Source organism: Penicillium verhagenii, assembly GCF_028828195.1.
Source record: "Penicillium verhagenii strain IBT 33310 chromosome Unknown utg000006l_segment0_segment0, whole genome shotgun sequence".
NCBI classification, from domain to species: Eukaryota; Fungi; Ascomycota; class Eurotiomycetes; order Eurotiales; family Aspergillaceae; genus Penicillium; species Penicillium verhagenii.
Window position 1 is genome coordinate 1,756,378 of NW_026643170.1, and position 20,863 is coordinate 1,777,240.

General features: G+C 48.9%; 7 protein-coding genes across 7 annotated transcripts; 3 read left to right on the top strand and 4 right to left on the bottom strand.

Annotated features, from left to right (window-relative positions):
- Positions 1-6,304: 6,304 nt before the first annotated feature.
- Positions 6,305-9,414, top strand: N7466_006069 (uncharacterized protein; the record flags this gene model as incomplete). The annotated part of the gene is made up of 2 exons (XM_057165466.1): positions 6,305-6,728; positions 6,833-9,414. 2 exons carry the CDS (start codon positions 6,305-6,307, stop codon positions 9,412-9,414), a joined length of 3,006 nt encoding a protein of 1,001 aa, XP_057021065.1.
- Positions 9,415-9,932: 518 nt separating this feature from the next.
- Positions 9,933-12,264, bottom strand: N7466_006070 (Hsp70 family protein; the record flags this gene model as incomplete). Its single annotated transcript, XM_057165467.1, has 5 exons — positions 9,933-10,740; positions 10,841-10,962; positions 11,061-11,425; positions 11,502-12,128; positions 12,201-12,264. The coding sequence occupies 5 exons, from the start codon at positions 12,262-12,264 to the stop codon at positions 9,933-9,935; spliced, it is 1,986 nt and encodes a 661-aa protein (XP_057021066.1).
- A 531-nt stretch (positions 12,265-12,795) lies between these two features.
- Positions 12,796-13,335, bottom strand: N7466_006071 (uncharacterized protein; the record flags this gene model as incomplete). Its single annotated transcript, XM_057165468.1, has 1 exon — positions 12,796-13,335. The coding sequence occupies one exon, from the start codon at positions 13,333-13,335 to the stop codon at positions 12,796-12,798; it is 540 nt and encodes a 179-aa protein (XP_057021067.1).
- Positions 13,336-14,573: 1,238 nt separating this feature from the next.
- On the top strand, positions 14,574-15,351 carry N7466_006072 (uncharacterized protein; the record flags this gene model as incomplete). The annotated part of the gene is made up of 4 exons (XM_057165469.1): positions 14,574-14,670; positions 14,727-14,940; positions 15,009-15,092; positions 15,240-15,351. 4 exons carry the CDS (start codon positions 14,574-14,576, stop codon positions 15,349-15,351), a joined length of 507 nt encoding a protein of 168 aa, XP_057021068.1.
- A 1,086-nt stretch (positions 15,352-16,437) lies between these two features.
- On the top strand, positions 16,438-17,752 carry N7466_006073 (putative pectin methylesterase; the record flags this gene model as incomplete). The annotated part of the gene is made up of 2 exons (XM_057165470.1): positions 16,438-17,067; positions 17,183-17,752. The coding sequence occupies 2 exons, from the start codon at positions 16,438-16,440 to the stop codon at positions 17,750-17,752; spliced, it is 1,200 nt and encodes a 399-aa protein (XP_057021069.1).
- A 258-nt stretch (positions 17,753-18,010) lies between these two features.
- N7466_006074 (uncharacterized protein) lies at positions 18,011-18,508 on the bottom strand (the record flags this gene model as incomplete). Its single annotated transcript, XM_057165471.1, has 1 exon — positions 18,011-18,508. One exon carries the CDS (start codon positions 18,506-18,508, stop codon positions 18,011-18,013), a length of 498 nt encoding a protein of 165 aa, XP_057021070.1.
- Positions 18,509-19,006: 498 nt separating this feature from the next.
- On the bottom strand, positions 19,007-19,918 carry N7466_006075 (transcription elongation factor DST1; the record flags this gene model as incomplete). The annotated part of the gene is made up of 1 exon (XM_057165472.1): positions 19,007-19,918. The coding sequence occupies one exon, from the start codon at positions 19,916-19,918 to the stop codon at positions 19,007-19,009; it is 912 nt and encodes a 303-aa protein (XP_057021071.1).
- Between the last annotated feature and the right edge of the window lie 945 nt (positions 19,919-20,863).

Sequence of the window (20,863 nt, forward strand, 5' to 3'; positions counted from 1 at the left end):
CTAGTTCCTGCGGGCGTGATTGGTTGGAAACCCCGGTAAATCTATACCAGAGTGGGCATTTTCATCCTTCGGGGCAAAAAGGACAGAACACAATACGCGTATTACATGAAATGTGACGGAAAATGTGAAATACCAAAAAACCACCTAGGAAAGAACAAAATCAAAATTACAATAAAGTAATAAAGTACTACTAGTAAGCCCCCCAAGTCGTTCCCAAGTCCCCCCAAGTACCCGCATCCAGTGTAATATTGGTATGGGGGTATTATTGGTTATGGTAATATAACAAAGTCGGGGTCAAGTCCAGGTCTGGAATAGTAGCAAATCCAACCCTACGGCGAAAACGGCATGATAAGCTGTCATGACGTGAGAGTTTCACTCTTATCTTTGTTAAGTACTAAATTGAGTGCCGATTTGTCCGAAGTATTCCAAGGACTGTAACCATCAGAATTTTCCTTTGAGGGCTTTTTTTTTAGTGTTTAACATCTTTTTTTGGTAAGTGACTGGACGGGTAACCATAAGACTTGCAGCTGCATAACCATGGAACCGACCGGAAGAGAAGGCTTCTAGAAGACGTCTCGAATACCTGTCTTAGACACACGCACTTTGCTGTGCTCCATTACAGTCCACACCGTCTCACCGCCTTTGGTTCGTTCTCCAAAAAGTGGATTCGGTGAGAACCACCCAAAAATCCATTCAATGATCAATTTGTATGTGAAATCGAAATAAACTATCTACAGATCCAGTAGGAATTGCCCCATAACCCACTTCATGGGGAATTTAGAGTCCATCGACACGCGACACAACCCGACCTTTTTACACCGTTCTTTTTGCGGGTGGCAATTAATTCCCCATTCTGCCCTCAAGGTTTTTCATAACTGAGTTCTTAATTTTTTTTTATTATTTTCTTTTCTCCAAATCATGTTCGTGGCAAACAGGGCACCCAGAAATCCTGCAGTGGATGGTCTCCATTGAGGCATTTTGTTGCATGGTCCCCGTGCTTTCCACCCCAGACCAAAACTAAACCCGCAGATTCGACATCAGCGGCGCCCTCTCCAAGGCTGAAAGGCCCGAGAGAAAAACCCAGTCTTCCGGGAAAGACACATCAGATCCGGTAACTTTGGCTGGTGGCTTGTGCACCAAGTTCTACCATGTACACTCTACACGTGAGATGTGTGACGCAGTTCATCAAGCCATCGTCCATCACCACATGAAAGTGTATGTACAGGTACATGGCACTCAAGTGCTATGCCGGCGATCGCCAGTGTGATATCTTATTCGGCGCGTGCTTGGGGCTAGACCGTGTTCTTCTTTGCATGTAGATCATACTTGAGTCCTGCACGGTCGCAAATCCTGCCCATCGGAATCCTTTACGCCTACAGAGTAGATTAAGTCGATTTAATCTATTTTTTTTTTCTAGTTTCAGGAATCAAGGCTCAACCTAGGTTGAGCGTGTTACATGGGATATTAATGTTTGATATATCAGAAAACAATATAGAGAGAGAAAGCCCGGCTAGTTGGAGTATACTATCTAACATATAATTTATCTCGTACAATCTGAGGTGGAACTCGTACCACAGGTCGCGCGTGGGGGGTGTACTCTGGCGTCGGGAATTCTCGACGTTTCGTTTCACGCGCCAATTTCGCGCTGCATTTGCTAGAGCTCCCCACTCTGCAGCTGCAACGGAAACTCCGTATAACAAATCCAGCGAATCGCTCAAAGGATCCGCTATCAAATTTTAAAAAAAAAATTTAAGTCAAGAAAAAGAAAAAGTCAAACCCGTATAGACAGATAAAATAACCATCACACAATAAGAGGAACAAGGGGTACTTATGCAGGCCCTGGAAATCACCAATCCAATGGATCTGGAGTAGAAAAAACCCCAGGATCGAACCGCCCCAAAAAGAACAAGAAAAAAGAGAAAAAAGAAATAAAGACACCAAAATCCCTTGGCTGACGTGTTTCCCATCAAAAACGGGCGAGAATCCCCCGGGATTCAATTCTGATCGCATAACTCAATTGGCACCGAGATGATTGCCTTACGTTTATGATTCAGTCGCACGGGGCTTCAGGGGGACGAAGCGCCGCTACTAGTGTAGAGTGTACACATTGCAAGAAAGTCGCGTCGCAGTTTGGTCGGGGAAATCCCGTCTCCCCTGGGCTTGGAATTCGGTCAAAGAGCTCTTCTCTTAACCCACCAGCCCAATACGGTCTAGGGCCCCTTTGAGATCTCCACTCATCGCGAGTGCTTGTCCGGGAAGGTCAGAAGCGGTCGATTTCCCGGGTTTGGCTTGGTTGGATTTGGTTTGGCCCCAAGCATTTATTGGTCTATGTCTTGGAGGCTGGAGTATCTTGGAGATTTGAGGAGCGCCAGCGGCTGGCAAGCTTGGGTAGCTTGGAGCGCTAGTTTCTGATGGTACCTTTCTTGATGGAGCTATCGTCGAGGGGGAGCTATGGTTGCCGAGCTCTCCAGGGCTCCAATTGTAAGCTTGAGGTACTGGTTCAAAATGAGTCTGACCCGCCCTGCACAGTACGGAGTATATGGCATTACATACAATTGTAGTCAAGTTATCTAGACGATCAATCAATCAATTCCATTAATTTCAATGTTCCCGAGGTCACTTTTCGCCTCACATACACGGATACATCTTGGAATGTACAGATTACATTTGAATGGACTCCTGTGCTCCGGCAAAATTATTCGAGTCGTTTCGATTGGCTCCCCGTTTATAGGTAGTTTCTTTAGCTTCAAATGTTCATAGCATGTCAGCCGCGGAAAGCGCCGGGGATTAACCTACTCGGGTAGACCGAGATTGGACAGATGTAGCTATATTGGTTACATTATGATGACGGCTCAATGCTATACGAGTAAATGTGAAATACGATTGCGATGATTAATCTTGAAAATGTGAAAAGAAGAGTACGTAAGGACGGGTGTGTACTGGGTAGATACTAGGTAGATATTTAATATTGGATGTATGATCGATTTGTTGATAATAATACATGTAAATGTTGCTCCAGCCCGTCCAGGGCTGGATACATATATTGTGCGTGTACTATGTTCACAGGAGTAGTAGCAACAACTAACCTTTCAAGGTTCCAAGGTTGGAAGGGAAAACGTCAATCGAGAGCAACAATGAATTAACGGGGGCCAATAGACATAGAGCTATATGTATTAAGCATGGCATTCCAACTCTCTCAAAAAACTCAGTAGGAATATCTGGAGGACCCAAGTAACATCTGGGGAACTGACCCAAGAAACCTGGGGTATGTACATGTACATCCAGGCTTGTTGAGCTGGTCATGCAGGATTCACCAATCCGACCGCAGGGACTTGGGATCGAGCCAATGAATGGTAGTCTACATCTACAATCTACTCGGTACAATTTCAAGTCTCCCGCGCTCCCCGAAAAGCTTGCATGCTCTCGAAACCGGGATTATTCCCTGTTGGACGGCAAAAAGACATGGCTAGCCACGCATAATGTCAGACGATCTTCAAGCTACGTGATGATTTACGGCATAGGAGGAAATAATAGAAGTAAAGAAAAGGGGATCAAAGGGAAAAAAAAGAGGAAACAAAAACCAAAAAACGCATATAAGGTTGTAAATCGTAGGGCGTTCATTCGTCTACCCAAAAAGAAGGATCCGTGATACTCCTAAGTAATGACTTTCGTAGATGTGACCGTCGCTTCAAGTTCCTCCGCGAGGCCCCGGGTAACTACCCGATCCATCAACCATCACGTCTCGGTCCAGCCCAACTACAATTACAACTCCATCGCGTAATGCAATAAAATCTCAGGGGCCGCGCAAAAAGAACCCTCCCAAAAAGGTGCAAGTGTATCACGATGGTGTCACAGCTGGAACGAAAAAAAAAGAGAACACAGCTAGTTAATTGGAACTAAACCGATTTCAACAAGATGGCCGAATTGAATTGGAATTGCCCCCCCTTCACTTTCCCCCTCCGCGCACAGCAATAATCAGCGTCGCTTGGGGGAGGGAAAACAGCGGAAAAAAGCGAGTACGCCGATCAGCTCAGTCGATGAAATCATCGTCGGTTGTGCTGCGACCGGTGATTCGATCCATGCCGACTCGGTCGCACACTAGGCGGCTTAGTGGGGACACTTCACGGTCCGACAGGCCAGTCAAGTGCGCCGAATTAAATGACGCTTCTGGGGACAAGAGCCATCTCCACGAGGGCCAGGGGCCCCAGCCATTAGGAACGATCGACCATGGTTGATGAGATACGAAGGGGGCAGCTTGGGCGAGAGGGAGTGGCGGTAATGAGATTAGGCCGTGTCAATAATGGATATTGAGAGTAAGGTGAGTTGTTCCAGTCACTTCCTTCTTGTTCAAGCCTATGACATAATGGCAGATTTTTATTTTATTTTATTTTTCAGTTGTTTTTCATTTTTTTTTTTTTGCTCTTTCTCTTCTTGGACCCCAATTTACCCGATCTACCGTTGATTGTACGAATTTTCTATACTGGATTGGGTACTCTTGTCGGTTGGCCCGTGGTATGCTGGGGGAATCTGTACAGCATTGGCATACATATCTGGATGGTCTTGGCTGCTTGCGGTGCCCCTTGCTATGAGAGATGGGAGTTTCGTCATATGGTTATTTATTGTAGTAGATGTTCTATTTTCTTTTGTTATGTAGATTGATTTGGCCCGCAAATGGAAAGAGTATAGCCAGAAACGGGGAAAGGAAATGAGTACCTAGGAGTATATGGGATTGTATGGGCAAATAATTTTTTAATAATCATCTGGCAGGTACCAGGTACTTGGATGTGCTATCTTCTCGGGCCATCTCTCTCAATGAAGGAACATGCCCCTGCAAGGGATTTTGTTATGTTATTATTTTTGTCCCCTCGAAACATACCCCGAAGTACACTATACACAAGCCTGCATAGTTGCATTTGATATTTAGCTTTTCTTAACCTGTTTTCGAATTCTTGAGATTAATTCTCCGTGTTCTATACCAGTATGTAATGTGCATTTTGTGATTTGCGATTTGCATTGGCATTAATTGATCCAATGTCGCCAATGGCTTCTCGTTTAATTTTTTTTCATGATAGTGTTTTATCGGGAGGCAATTGGTCTTGGGGAATCGAATAGTCAGGAAATTACTTGCTTCTATTAACAAAAATCGCGCATAGTGAAGCTGGTCGCAGAACTGGGGCAACCGCTCTCGGCAAGGCTAGAAAACGAGGATGGTACCATACGTACCGATCCATACCGAGTTTGGGTGTGGAGGCCAAGCTCGGCAGAGCAGTGCCGGTCGCATATTGTTGGTGCTTTTGGTTGCTTTGCTTGGGTTATCGGGGGTATCGGGGTATTGTCAAATACAGAAGAATACGGAGAAGAGTTTTTTTTTTTCTCTCTCGTTCTTTGGCTTACCTTTTTTTTTTCTGCCATGTACTAGTTAGCTATACGCGTCCTGAAAGAAGTTTAGTTCATTAAGCTCTCCACTTGATCGCATGCTACGGTTGGTCTCCGATACCGCGATAGAACAAGAAATCAGATTGTACTAGTACTATCAAAGGGCAAAAAACAAACCAACCAAATAACCGCCATAAGGCTTCCGATATAGAAGGGGTTAACAGATGATAGACGAATTACCATACTATAATGCAATAACCAGGAAAATCCGAAATCCAAGAATCCTGAAAGAGGAAAAAGTCAAAAATCGCCTGAATTCAAAACATGGAAAGGGGAAAAACCAAAAAAACCAAAAAGACCAGATAAAATACGGATAAAAAACATGAAAAACAGAAAAAACAGAAAAAAAAAAACATAGAGCAGAGTGGGTCCTGGTACATGCTTTCCCCCAGCAACCAGGTACCAAGAAGGTATACCCTTCCGCAGCCAAACACGGGATTTCGGGTCCCCCTAAGGTCAATCTCTTCAATCCGCTTTCTATTATTTCCGATTTTTATATTTTTGTTTTTTCAACTTTCCAAGGTCTTGGTTTTTTGGGTTTTTTAATTCCCTATTCAGGAAAAATTCCAATTTTTCATTTTTCTTTCTTTTTTTCTTTTTCTCTTTTTTCCTTTTTTCCAACACGGACAGTATCCACTCCCCAAGAAAAAAAACCCACTTCTCGTTCCCTCACTTTACTCGTTTGCCCACCTCCACTCATTGTCCCCCGTATTATAAAGTACTCCCTCTTCCTCACCCACAATCGTTCTTCTTTTTTCTCTTTCTTTTTCTCATAGGAACATTCCGTCTCGCGTCATTCCTAGCCTGTGTGTCTGCATCAGCTCATATCGTTGAGTTCCGAAAGGCTTTGTGAGCCGAAGCAGCAACTATGGCTTCTACTACCAACGCGACGTCCGAGCGGAGGATCTCCTATGCTGTCGACGTGGAGAACGGTGAACGCCACGAGCGCCAGACCGACATTAACGATGGAGGAAACCTCGACGAGTACTCGGCCCTGAACCGTTACATCTCGACTGCCCGCGATGGCCGTCGTGGTTCTACCTCCAGTGCCGCCGCTGTCTCTGAGAAGGAGGCCAAGCGCCCCTGGTACAAGTTCGGAGCTGGAAAGGGTGACACCGTCGATGGTGACTGGCAGGCTCCTGATGACTGGTTGGAGACTGATCTCCGTGCCGGTCTGTCCGCCAACGAGATCGAGCCCCGTCGCAAGAAGTGTGGTTGGAACGAGTTGGTCACCGAGAAGACCAACATCTTCGTTCAGTTCATCGGTTACTTCCGTGGTCCTATTCTCTATGGTGAGTATTTCGATTTCCCTACCATGAGAAGCGTCAATTGCAAGCAATTGACGCGTCTCATCATCATCTCCATCTTTATTCTAACCCATTTCTTTCTTCTCTAGTTATGGAACTTGCTGTCCTCCTCGCTGCTGGTCTGCGTGACTGGATCGATTTGGGTGTTATCTGTGGTATTCTTTTGTTGAACGCTCTCGTTGGTTGGTACCAGGAGAAGCAGGCTGCCGATGTCGTCGCTTCCCTCAAGGGAGATATCGCTATGCGTGCTCTGGTTATCCGCAATGGTGCTGAGGAGGAGATCCTTGCCCGTGAACTTGTTACTGGTGATATTGTCGTTGTTGAGGAAGGTCAGGTTATCCCCGCCGATGTCCGCCTCATCTGTGACTACGAGAAGCCCGAGATGTTCGAGAACTACAAGGAGTTCTTGCTCAACTCCAACGACGACACCCTCAAGGAGAAGGACGAGGATGAGGATGAGGATGAGCGCCGTGAGGCTCACGCCGGTGTCTCCCTCATTGCTTGTGATCAGTCCGCTATCACTGGTGAATCTCTCGCTGTCGACAAGTACATGGCTGATGTCTGTTACTACACCACTGGTTGCAAGCGTGGCAAGGCCTACGGTATTGTCACTGCCACTGCCCGCCAGTCTTTCGTCGGTAAGACCGCTGCTCTCGTGCAGGGTGCCAAGGACCAGGGTCACTTCAAGGCTGTCATGGACAACATCGGTACCTCCCTCCTCGTTCTCGTCATGTTCTGGATTCTCGCTGCCTGGATCGGTGGTTTCTACCGTCACTTGAAGATCGCTACCCCCGAGGGTTCCGACAACAACTTGCTCCACTGGACTCTTATTCTCCTGATCATCGGTGTCCCCGTCGGTCTCCCCGTCGTTACCACCACTACCCTCGCTGTCGGTGCTGCCTACCTCGCCGAGCAGAAGGCCATTGTCCAGAAGCTCACTGCCATTGAGTCCCTCGCTGGTGTCGACATTCTCTGCTCTGACAAGACCGGTACTCTCACTGCTAACCAGCTCTCCATCCGTGAGCCCTACGTCGCTGAGGGTGTTGATGTCAACTGGATGTTCGCCGTTGCTGCCATTGCCTCTTCCCACAACATCAAGAACCTCGACCCCATTGACAAGGTCACCGTCCTTACCCTCCGTCGTTACCCCAAGGCCCGTGAGATTCTCTCCCGCAACTGGGTTACCGAGAAGTACACTCCCTTCGACCCCGTCTCCAAGCGCATTACCACCATCTGTACCTGCGATGGTGTCCGTTACGTCTGTGCCAAGGGTGCCCCCAAGGCTATCCTCAACATGTCCGAGTGCTCCGAGGAGGAGGCCAAGCTCTACCGTGACAAGGCTACTGAGTTCGCTCGCCGTGGTTTCCGTTCCCTTGGTGTTGCCGTCCAGAAGGAGGGTGAGCCCTGGCAGTTGTTGGGCATGTACCCCATGTTCGATCCCCCCCGTGAGGATACCGCCCACACCATCGCTGAGGCCCAGGTTCTCGGTCTGTCCGTCAAGATGCTTACTGGTGACGCCATCGCTATTGCCAAGGAGACTTGCAAGATGCTTGCTCTCGGTACCAAGGTTTACGACTCTGAGCGTTTGATCCACGGTGGTCTCGCTGGTTCCGCCCAGCACGACCTCGTTGAGAAGGCTGATGGTTTCGCTGAGGTCTTCCCCGAGCACAAGTACCAGGTCGTTGAGATGCTCCAGCAGCGTGGTCACTTGACTGCCATGACTGGTGACGGTGTTAACGATGCTCCTTCCCTCAAGAAGGCCGATTGTGGTATTGCCGTCGAGGGTTCCACTGAGGCTGCCCAGGCTGCCGCCGATATTGTCTTCCTTGCCCCCGGTCTTTCCACCATTGTCGATGCTATCAAGCTTGCTCGCCAGATTTTCCAGCGTATGAAGGCTTACATCCAGTACCGTATTGCCCTGTGTCTTCACTTGGAGATCTACCTGGTTACTTCCATGCTTATCATCGAGGAGACCATCCGCTCCGACCTGATTGTCTTCATCGCTCTTTTCGCTGATCTTGCCACCATTGCCGTCGCTTACGATAACGCTCACTTCGAGGCTCGCCCCGTCGAGTGGCAGTTGCCCAAGATCTGGGTCATCTCCGTTGTCCTCGGTGTTCTCCTTGCTGCCGCTACCTGGATCGTCCGTGCTTCCCTCTTCTTGTCTGACGGTGGTATCATCCAGAACTGGGGTTCTCCTCAGGAGATCCTCTTCCTCGAGGTTGCCCTTACTGAGAACTGGTTGATCTTCGTCACCCGTGGTGGTAAGACCTGGCCCTCGTGGCAGTTGGTTATTGCCATCTTCGTCGTCGATGTCCTCGCCACTCTCTTCGCTGTCTTCGGATGGTTGGGTGACTGGACCCAGACCCACCCCGCTGACCCTGCCTCCTACGGATTCTCCCACAACAACAACGTTGACATCGTCACCGTCGTTGTCATCTGGGCCTACTCCATCGGTGTCACTGTCATCATCGCCGTGGTCTACTACATCCTCACCATCATCCCCGCTCTGGACAACCTTGGCCGCAAGACCCGCTCCAAGGCTGACACCCAGATCGAGAACATGATTGCCCACCTCTCCAAGTTGGCCATTGAGCACTCCACTGACCGTGAGGGTAACTCTCGCTACACCATTGGTGCTCGTGTTGAGGATGTTGAGGAGGACGAATAGATTATTCGCCCCTGAAATCTCTTTTTTCTGAGCTCGATACTGGACCGAGATCAATTAATTTCTTTTATTTCCTTTATCTGATCCCCTTGCTACATACTTACACAATGTCGTTGCCATTATCTGGACATGCACACGTGGGAAAAAAAGAGGCCGGGTTCCTGTGTCTTTTTTTTTTCTTCTTCTTTACCCCGTATTATAGACTTTTGTGTGTTCCATTTTTACCCCTTGCTCTCTGATTTTGCTTTTGTTGGACAGAGACGAGTTTTCTTTCTCTACGTGTATGTATGCCGTTAATAGTGGTACTTCGTCAAATCACAAGGGTTTCTCTAATAACTTATCCTTTTCATCCCATCGTAATTCTAATCGTATCAAGGTAAGAAGATCTGATCCAAGGATCCCTTGTTCGAGATTCAATCCTCCCGTCTCCCTTATAGCTAATCATAATCCCTCTGTCATTACTACTACATTGTACACACACCTAGGAGGTCTCAAACACCCATCCGCAGGTCAGACTAAGGTCAAGCCACAAGCTCAGCAGGCGACGGCTCCCACCCCACAAGCTCAGTCGGCGGCTTCTCCCTCTTCCTCTCATCCTCCCTAACATCCTCCATCTTCTCCTGCACAGGCTCCCACACCACACTAACAGGATCATGCGTCTCGCCCCGAATCCTGCCCCCATTCACATTCCAAAGCTCAAACTGAAGGTCCGTCGGGCCCACAATCACCTTGAGATTAATCACCGCCTCATAGTACTTCTCCTTGAGATGGTACCAGCGACTATTCTTCGCCGTCCGATCCACACTACTCATATCAACTTTAATATTACAGATCAAATCCGCCCCGGTCCGCGACATGCTTTGCGGAAGCTTGTCCTTCGCTAGCGTCGACATCACGATCTGCGCTAGCCAGGGCTTGTTCATCTCGTGCGCGTAGATCTTGCGTCGGAAGACTTGCGTTACGCCTTCGCGGGGGACCGGGTCGCCCTGTTTCTCGCAGTGGTGTGTCAGTTTAGTGCTGGCATGTGATTTGAAATGGAGATGGAAATGGAGGGGGGTTTGGTTTGGTTTGGAATGAACGTCGGTGTAGTGGGTGGGTGAGTAGCGCAGACAGACCTGTCGAACCATCCAGTCGATCTGCTGGACCGCGTACATCCTTTTATCCAATTTGTCGCGGCGGACGCTTTCCCCTGTGTGCCGGTTTGGATCGTACGGCTGGTCGCAGATGACGCCGTAACTGACGCGGCTGAAGAGTGATTGGAGGGTGTGGCTGCCTTGTTTTAGTTGGTGGATTCGGTTCATTACTTGGCCGTGGACTACGGCGAGTTGTCTGGAGTAAGTAGGAGGATGCGTTAGCTCAGCCGGGACGAATACCTGGGGTGCATGCAGGCATCTTGATTTGACGGGGTGAGTAGGAGTTTGAGACGTACGGTTCGTCTACTGTCAGGACGTGCATGGCGTTTGTGATGGCGTATGCATCCTCGTATCTGTCGCAGAGGCTTTTTCTTATATACGGTGAGCTGCCGAATCCGCCGGAAAGAACGATGAAGGACTGTCATTGGTGGCAGGTCTGTTAGCCATGGGCTTTTATAAAGGTTGGCAAGGATCAGATCAGATCAGATCGGATTGTAGAGAAGGGAGTCAACAGACAATTTTTTCAAACGGATGACTTCGCTTCAGCCGACGAATCTGTTCATCCAATAGACCCTGCATCTCCTTGACGCGCAGATCAAAGAGTCCCTTTAGCTCTTCTTGGCTAAATGCAATCAAGCCCTTCTCAATGCCGATGCCGGGGAAGCTGGAGCCTTCGTCTAAGCCCGGTATTGCAAGCAGCAACGGTTCCGCCTTGGACCCCGCAGCTCCGAAGGAGCACTTATAATCTTCAAACCCATTCTCCAACGTTTGGCGCGCAAGCTCGCGAGCCGGAAGTGGCAGCACAGTACTGATCTGCTCCAGCTTGTCGCATAGGAGCTGGTGGGCTCCTATATCGATCATCACAGACCCACTCGCCTCACCTAGGTACATGGCCAAAAGTCAGTTTGACCAGCACTCAGAACTGTGCACTCCTCCTTGCACTGGACACCATCTCACCTTCAACTAAGCCGAGCGGCGCAAACACGGTCGGTTCCCCCGGCACCGAGAGCAATTTCAGTATATTAACATCCATCGTACCGCCGCCAGCATCGCATATCAGAATCACATCATCCTTCTGATAGTGATGCCCACTAGCATACACGGCCGCGGCCTCCGCCTCCGTCAACCCTATAGTGGCCCTGTGCATGGGCGAATTCAAAATAACCGACTCCCGCAATCGGGCAACCATCCGCGGATCCTTCCATGTCGTCGGAACACTGAAGATGAACTCCACGCGGCGGGACATGAAGCGCGGGAACCCCCGCGCGAGATGCGTGACCGCGTAGCGGTAGATGCACAGGATGTAGTCCTGGAACCAGCGCATAGCGTCGTGGCAGGTCGGCACATCGGGGCGGGTGTCGTTGAATTGGGGATCTAGATTGAGCTTGAAGTCCTGCTTGATGTCGACTTCTGGCGCATCGCGCTCTGCGATGCATTGGAAGCCCCAGGATCGTACGACGCTGGAATCGGGGTGGTAGATCAATTGGCTGGGGACTTTGTTGGCTAGGTTTGTTTTGCCTATCCCTGGCCATTGTTGGAGGGCTTTGGGGCTGGGCCAGTCTGGTGCGTAGGAGTAGGCGACACCTGGGGTGTCATTGGGTTTGGATTAATTGTGTGTCGTGGGGTGGCGAGAGATGAGAGGGGAGAAGCACGAACCTGTACATGTCATTCCAAAGTCCACGGCCACCACGAAATCCGGAATCCAGGCTTCGGAGTTCATGGCGGCGGGTTTGGGAGCCTTTGTCTCTCTTTCTCTCTCTCTCTCCCTCGCCAGTTGGAATATAGAAGATGGATGGATTGTGATAATCTTTACGACTCAGTGCATTTGAAACCCCCCGAGAGAAACGGGAAATATCCCAAGGCCTTCGTAGGAATCCCGGCTGTGAGCACCAAGGCTGATAGGAAGGCCAATTAGGTACACGCAGACCTTGTGATATGGAAGGATGAACCTGGCCTTGCTTATTGCGCACCAACCTATCGGTGTAATTGGCTCCTCGTGTCGCGGAATTCTGATATAGACCAAAAGAGTCACATGGCGCTAGGATATTTCCCCCAAACCACGATCCATCATTCCAGCATATAATTGGAGAAGCTCAATAATAAGATAATAAGGGTCGAGCCCACAACCTAGTCCCTGAACCGGAAGTGGGAAAAAAAAAGCCAAATCCCACATCCATCATAGCGCCCCTTTTCAAAACAAGCAACCCACCACAAACCCCCCAAAGCCAAATAAAAAACAATAAAAAATAAGCTACTCCAGCTCGACGACTTTCTTCTTCGGGGGCTGAACCCGCCTCCAACTCTTAGACCCCCTCCACGTCAAAACCTGATTGAGGTCATACGCCGGCGGCGCGCTGGTTGGCCACTGCTCCTCCTCCAGCGGATGCGCTGGCTGACCCCACGACCCAATCACAACCGGGATCGGCGCGCGATTGTGGAGAAAGGCTATAGCCGTGACTAGAGATTGGTGACAGATATTCATATGCGCATACTGATCCCGCACCCTCTGTCCATCGCCCAGTGCCCAGCGCAAGCGGGTTGCCACGCTCAGCTTGCCCGCGCGGGTTTCCCGCTCGATGCGGGCGGGTTCTAGGAGTCTGGAGATGGAGTTGGCGGCATTTTCGGTTTCTGAGATCACGCGTGTGATCCAGGCTTGGTCTGGGGGTGTTAGGAGGGTGAGCTTTTGGTCGTAGAGGCGGCGGGCTTCGTCGATTTCTTGTCGCGTGTGTTTGATTGCGGCGAAGAGCGTGTTTTCGTTGCTGGGATCTTGGGGGTCGGTGGATGCGCTCATGGTTATACACACGTAGGAGAGAGGGGTGTATAGGGGTGATGGTTATGGTGATGGTTGGTGCGAGGGCTTTACGGGGTCTGTTATTAGGGCATGGGCTGATGGGTTTGTGAAGCTGGGAGATTTCAAGGATGCATGTGCGATTGTCGGGTTAGGATGTTGAGGCTGTGTGGGGGTTGGTTTCGTATCTTGGTACGGAGTACAGCATGTGCTTGTTTCTATTTTCATGGCAGACTAGGACGCTGCATGTGGGGTTTGGATTATTTTGCGATAGAACGTGGCGGTTGATCTAAGTTCTTGTTTAAACACCAATAATCCCGTCTACGATAATGGTCTTTTGAGAGATGACGTTACTCAACTTGGAATGAGATTGAGACTGACTCTTTTAAAGGTATTTAGACTCAGATGAACATTATGTCAGGGCTAAGCGAGGCCTATGGGGCCTATGGGGCAATACGATCCATTCTAAACTAGGGCGCCTGGCTGAGACGTAGTGCTTACGGGAGAACAGGTGTGCCGCTTGATTGAGTTCGACGGATCAACTTTATTCAAATGTGGAGAACAGAGCCTGAATCCTTTTCAAGTTTTCATAGAAGACGAGAGATCTAAACTACAGAGTAGACCCCCGTTGGTACTCTATGGAATATAGTCGGGAGCACACATGGAGGAGACCCACGAGATGAACGCTCGAACTGGACCCCCAAACCCCTTTTGTGACACAACGCTACGGAGAGTACAATTACCTTGATCCTTCAGCCCTGATTTGCGCTACCGTAAGACAATCCCTAGTGGATAAAACTGTCACATCATTGCCCTAAAGGAGTTGCAATACGGGCTGACTAGACCCGATTCAGGTAGACTGAAATGCATCGATAAGAGCGGCTGGAGCTGTTTTTTCATTTGGCGTGCCCAGCATGACCATGGACCCTGTGAGAGGGTCTTTTGATTTTGATTCTGATTCCAAGATAGATCGAAAATCTCTCTCCTTCATTGTCTCTTAGATACTAGAGGATGTATGGGCGCTTCGAATTTGTCTTGTCAAGATACCCTATAATCGAGTAACTCAAGATCGAAATCTACTAGTCAGCCTCATCAACTTTCTATCTATCGTGAGATTCGGTGGCAAAAACATTCTGACTTGCAGAGTAAGTGGATTTACAACAGAGCAATGCTTGCTTGGCAGGAAGGATCTATTCTAATCTGCTCTTCAGACTAGGCCTTCTAGTTCTTCAACCTGACAAATGACGACCACTTCTGACGTGACAACTTCTACAGTCACTCTTTTCTCTTTAACCAGCGTTAACTTCAAGGGCTGGTATAGCGAGTCAAATGGTGGAAGTAAGTTGACTGGAATCCCCTATATCAACCTTGGCTCGTACTAAATCCTCTTATAGTAACCGCATCGTTCTGCCCCCCGAATCTCGAAACCCTCGTCGCAGGTGGCCCAGACGACGCATTCGTCGATTGTTGCGCCACCTCCGGCTGTTCATTTCCAGCCTCTTGTACGCAATGTGGTGTACCAACAGCCTGTTTCGAAGGCAGTATTCAGGTTTTCAATGCTAAGACGACCGACACATACGGGAATACTGGCTACTATACATACAACTGGTAAAGATACATTACGAGACGCATACACTGTTAATATGCATTAAGCTGATCATTGGCTTCTGCCGTAGCTGGGAGGGCATTACCATGACCTGCGACTCGGTGACTATATTCGAGCAACATGCGCAATCAACAGATGGGTGGTCCAAGACTGCGTATTGGTGTCTCCCGGGAGGTCACCCCACCGCACTATATCGGGAATATGACACTATCACGACAATCAGTAAGAAAAAACAGCTGCTATCTCCCTGGCCGACGACCTTATAGTCTCGTATACTAACATTATTTCTTTCTCCTTGAAGCCAGTACCGCAACCTCGACCTCGACTTCGACGACCCCTATCCAGACGAGCTCTACGGCTACCCTTCCAACCAACACAAGTACGAGTACAAGCGGATCAGGTGGATCTTCTAGCAAGGCTGGACCTATTGCAGGAGGAGTGGTGGGAGGTGTGGCAGGCGTCGCATTGATTGCTGGAGCGTTGTGGTACTTCTTCAAGCGACGAGGCGCAACGAAAGAGCAAGGTGGAATGAGTGAATTTGGGTCGGAGTTTGTGACAGTTCCACAGAGGTAGAACGAGATGCCTTGCTAATCTTCCGCTTGGGATTTTCATCTCTTCCTCGAGCAAAAACAAAGCCTCGGGTCGTTCTGGTGGTGCAGGGGTAATTAATTATCTTGTGATGGATCTAGTACTAATATTTTCTTGCTGTTTAATTTCAAGCTTTAATGCGTATCTGAATGTGAGAAGGAAAAGTTTCTGTTAGTTTGGTTGAGATACTTGAATGTAGTCCGATCTTAAGAATAGAGGAGTTGTTGTCGTATGATGTCTCTCATACTCATGTTACATGTAGAACCCAACTCAGTTAATTTCCAACAAATGGCATTTATTTCAAGTTATTCGATGTTCAATTCCCTCTAATTCCCCACATTTGATGCTTTCAAATTAATTCCATGCACAGTCTGTATCCCATATTGCATCAACCCCGCTTCCTACAGGTGGAAGGCCAATTCTCCGTCTCCAACCACATCGCTCAGATTTCCCCGGAGATTTTCCACCATGCGCGGGGAAGAGAGGAACAAGCTTCTTCAACCCCAGCTTCGTGGGGGAAATGCGGAGATTATCACCAGCTTCCCAACCTATTCCAATCTACGAAACGGACATGATTCCCACTCTCAGCCATAGTCTTATTTTTTAGCTCGACTTCCAGCTCGAAGATTTTCCGTCTGCACCGTTATGCGCCTCCACATGGCGAGATTGCTCTTGGAATGCGCAGTTCCGGATGTCCGATGTAGTATAAAAGGCCTGTTGGGATTTCCGAAGTCTACTTTCTCTATTCGTGTCATGGTTGTCTGCTACTAGACTCGCTACATCTAGTGCTACTTACTGCTTAATCAATCCCACAAGCCCATCTATACAATCCTATCCAACTGATTCAATCTTGGATTCTTATACATCTAATACTATACCCACCACACATCCATTGAGCACCTAAAAGCAAAATGCGTCTTAAACCATTCCTCCTCCCCCTCCTGGGCCTTCTATCCCAAACAACCCAAGTTGACTCCGCCGCCATAACCACCAAACGCTCATCAAACCGCATCCAATGCCAACGCTCCGCGCAGAACTGCCCAGAAGGCACAATCCTCGTCTCAGCAACCGACAAGCGCGCAAAATACACAACAGTCCAGAGCGCAATCAACTCCCTTCCAGATGACGATTCGACCCAAACAATCCTCATCCTGGAGGGCACCTACGTCGAGCAGCTAAACGTTACCCGCGCAGGACCCATCACTATCCTGGGCGAGACAGACTCGGCCACAGACGCGACAAAGAACAAGGTGACCGTGTCCTTTGCCGCCGCGAACCAGGACAGCACGGGCACAATCGATAATGTTTGGTACAGCGTGCTGGTCGTGGCGCCGACGCTGAACGCTAGCCTCGTTGGCTCGGGGACAACGGGCTTTGCGGTACCGGACGATACGCCGTTCGGAAACAAGAATTTCAGGGTGTACAATGTGGATTTCAATAATGATTTTGCGCCGTATACGGATGGTCCGGCGGCGGCTTTGATGTTCAGTCGCGCGAACGGCGGGTTCTACTACTGCGGCTTTTATTCCTACCAGGACACGGTGAGTACAAGGACCAGACAGCGATTCATCTATTTAGTTAATTGGCTTGATTGGGAATTTGGACCAAACACAAACACAAACACGAACAATATCTAACCCGTGTGCTCTGCTCCAGATCTACATCGGCAAGCTCGGAAACGCCTACTTCTACAAGAGCATTATCGCCGGCGAGACCGATTTCCTCTACGGCTTCGGCACAGGCTGGATCCAATCATCCGATATCAAGCTCCGGGGCTGTGGCGGCGGTCTCACGGCCTGGAAAGGCACGAACACCACCTTCGAAAACAAGTACGGCATCTACGTCGTCGATAGCAATATTGCCGCGGCTAATTCGTCCATTGCGCCCGATATCTTGGGCAAGTGCTCGCTTGGTCGGCCCTGGAACTCGGAGCATCGCTCTATCTTTGCGGATACCTGGGAAGATGGAAGTATATTGCCTGCTGGGTACACTCATTGGATCTCCAGTGGTGTTGATCGGTACGAGGCGAATGTTACGCTTATGGCGGAGTATAAGGCTTATGGACCTGGATTTAATCTGACGGGGAGAATTGATGGAGACATTGATACTTTGCTGACGAAGAGTGAGTATGCTAAGTATTCGACGCCTGCGCTTGTGTTCCAGGATCAAAAGGGGACTTTTGGGGATGTTAGTTGGATTGATTGGGAGACTGTTGAAGGGAGATAAAGCTGTTTTCGGGTGCTCTTGGATACGATTGATTTGCGGGGGTGGTTGAAAAGGATGTGGGTTTCCAATATGTAGTTTTCATTGCGGATGGGAATGTTGGCAGCACTACTACTAGTTACTATAACAGCGGCAATCCAGTGTCTATTTAAAGGTCATTTGGGTGCGAAACAACCCGGAACAGTAAAGGGTATAAGAAGTGTCTTGATGGAAAATATCATGAACATCCAAGACTTCCAATGTTCTCTTTCTGTACAATATTCAGTGGCTCTCTCGGTGTAAACCCCCAGTCCGAGCAAGATACGCCGCCCCGGTATCAGCCCAAACCTTGTATTCCGAAACCAAGTATTGGTCCCGCTTATCGTCATCTTCGCTCGTGTCTTTTGCAAGCACGATTCGATAAATAAAAGTCTCATCCCACCACTGGCCCGTCTGGCGCCAAATGAACTTTGCACTTCCACGCAGACAGATTGCCATATTGGTATCGTCAACGAGCCAATTGGATTCGGGCTCAAAAGTCATCGACTTGATATCGAGAGTTTCGACGAGAATCCCGAAATAGACGGATATCCCTTCTGGGCCGTCTATTCCTGTGTATGTGTGACCAAGGAAGGGCGCCAATTGCGGAAGACCATATTCGTGAGCAATGGGAGCGGGTTTGGTGGTGAAGGTTGATGTGATGGTTGAGATGGGGTTGGGGGTTGTGAGTGTGTTCAGGAGGGATCGAACAGGGGCAATTAGTGTTGACCTGGAAGTCATTTTGATAATTTGAGGAAGGGTAGATGGGAAAGTGAAGAGGTGAGGTTGATATTGAGTGTGCTTTCTATACATCGGATTCCAAGGTTACTGATTAGACTTACATAACAATGACGTGAATAACTTTTTTTCTTTTGATTTTCTCTAATAAAAGATGGATTCTTTGAGATGCATTCGATATTTTTAGGGAGGAGATAATAATGTACTCTCAACTCCATAAAACGAATACGTAGATTCACTCGGAGCTTGGAAAAGTCCAAGCACACCTTCACTTTCCACCTTGGAAAGCTCACAACAAAAGAGAGGGGAAAACTCCAGAATTGGCTGAAAGTAGCCAGGGGTGCCCACGTAACAGAAAAAGAATTGGCAAAAGCCAGGGGGAAAAAAGGACGAGGCCAGAAAATTCAGTTAAAGTGTAAGAAAAGAAAAGGGAAAATCGAACACCGGGCCATCAATAAAATCATACACCTTCCACGAGAACGCTTGAAGAAGCGCTCCAAATCACTGTCGCCAAGATTTACCGCAGACCACGCAGGTACAGAACAAGGTCATCGGTTCATCAGCGGCGCGAGTCTGGGCCTCGGTGTAAGTAACCTTGCGCTGACCACATTTGCCGCACTGCAAGCTGGTACTGATACTGCGCTCTCCTTGAGCAACCATGGCATCGTTCATATTCTTCTTCTTAATGGCCTCGTCGGCCTCGCGCTGCTGCTCAGATCGCAACTCGTCACTGCTCATGCGCACAAACTTCTCCGCGGAGATTTCTCCACTCAGAACACGCACACGGAGCAGGGGGTTTGACTTGTTCTTCAAGTTTTGGAACAGACTGCGCACTTTCGTCTTGTATTCCGGCTTAATTTCAGGTCCAAGGTAGCTGTGTACTGCCTTCTCCACAGCAGATGCTTTTGCCAACACTGTCTTGGGTGACTCGGTTGACCCGAGGCACAGTCCATCGTACATAAGTCCCGTGCAGCTATCTCGCACAGCGCTCGATGTAACGTTGACATCCACTCCATCTGCCTTCCAGGTGCGCTTGTCTGGTGGCACCGACAGCTTCGCCGCCTTATCAGATGGGGTAGCGCTCGCGGGTGTGGATGCTCCTGTGCCATTCTGTGGTGGCCGTGGCGAATTGGAAGCCCGGCTCGCTGCTGACCCGCCACTCTGTTTTTGTTTGTTGACCTCAGTCCGCCACTTCGCAACAATGTCGCTTGCTAGCCGGGCCACTTCGGGTGATTTGCTTTGCTTGAATCGGTTGACAACGACTCCGATCTTGGTTCGCCGAAGTAGATCCTCAGAAGCCCGGATACCAGTTTGCAATTCCTTGAGCAGGCCGAGAATCACTGCTGATGACTCCTCCTGTCCCGAAGCCTTGCCCAAGGCCTTGGCCTTGGCTTCAATTTCTCTGGCATCCATGTTCGCGCGGTGTGCGGGGTGAAATGTGGCTACTATCGAGCCGAAGGAGAGGTAGGAGGTGAGAGCAGGAGCGACGCGCTGCTTGATAGTATTGAAATCCTGTCACAGCCTAAAATATGAAGTTGTCAGCGACTTGTTCTTCAATCGATTGCGATAAAAGTTGCTATGGGAGCTGTAGTCAATCGGAACTTGGCGCAGTCAGGCAACACAGGGCGCGCATCATGACGAACGACCAGTAAGAATATTATGCAGGCCAAAACATTGGCGCAAAAACTTTTTTTTTCGTGCTTGTTCCTGGACAACCTAGGCGGTCCAATCCAAGACATCTCAGTTCACCATATCCACTGTATCACATGGCTGGTAGTTCCCCCCTTTGTGACATAAGTTTTCTCCCACACAGCTCAAGAATCCGAATCCGCTGGTTGAAGTTTTGTTCGCGATTGCCATAGTCCCGTAATATAGGCATGGCGCGGAATGGGCTGGGAGGGGTGGGTGGGATGCGCGGGGACTTACTCTGAGAGCACGAGCGGGAGAAAGTAACCGGTGGAAAAGGCAGCAAAAAGGGAAAATGAAAGGAGAGAGGCAGTAGTTCGAAGCAAGATGCGAGTGTGTGGTTTTATGAAATGTTGAAGATGAAGAAGTGAAAGCTCCGAGGTTCAGTGCCAAGACGTGGCTGCCCGATTGGGAAATTTCTCACTTGGGACTCGTCGGGACACATAAATTGAGAAAAGGATGAAGATACCACTAATTAGAGATTTGAATTTGAACAGATTGTATTTCAAGGCTTAAAGATGAGCACCCGCATACATAAGGGTGCATCTACTTCTATCTTGTGTTTTCTTTCTGTATCCTTCAGCAGTGTATGGTAGCTAGTATGCATGTTGGTGTTGAGAGCAATAGGATATTATGTGCAGTCATCATCGTCAACGGGGGTATATGGGGAAA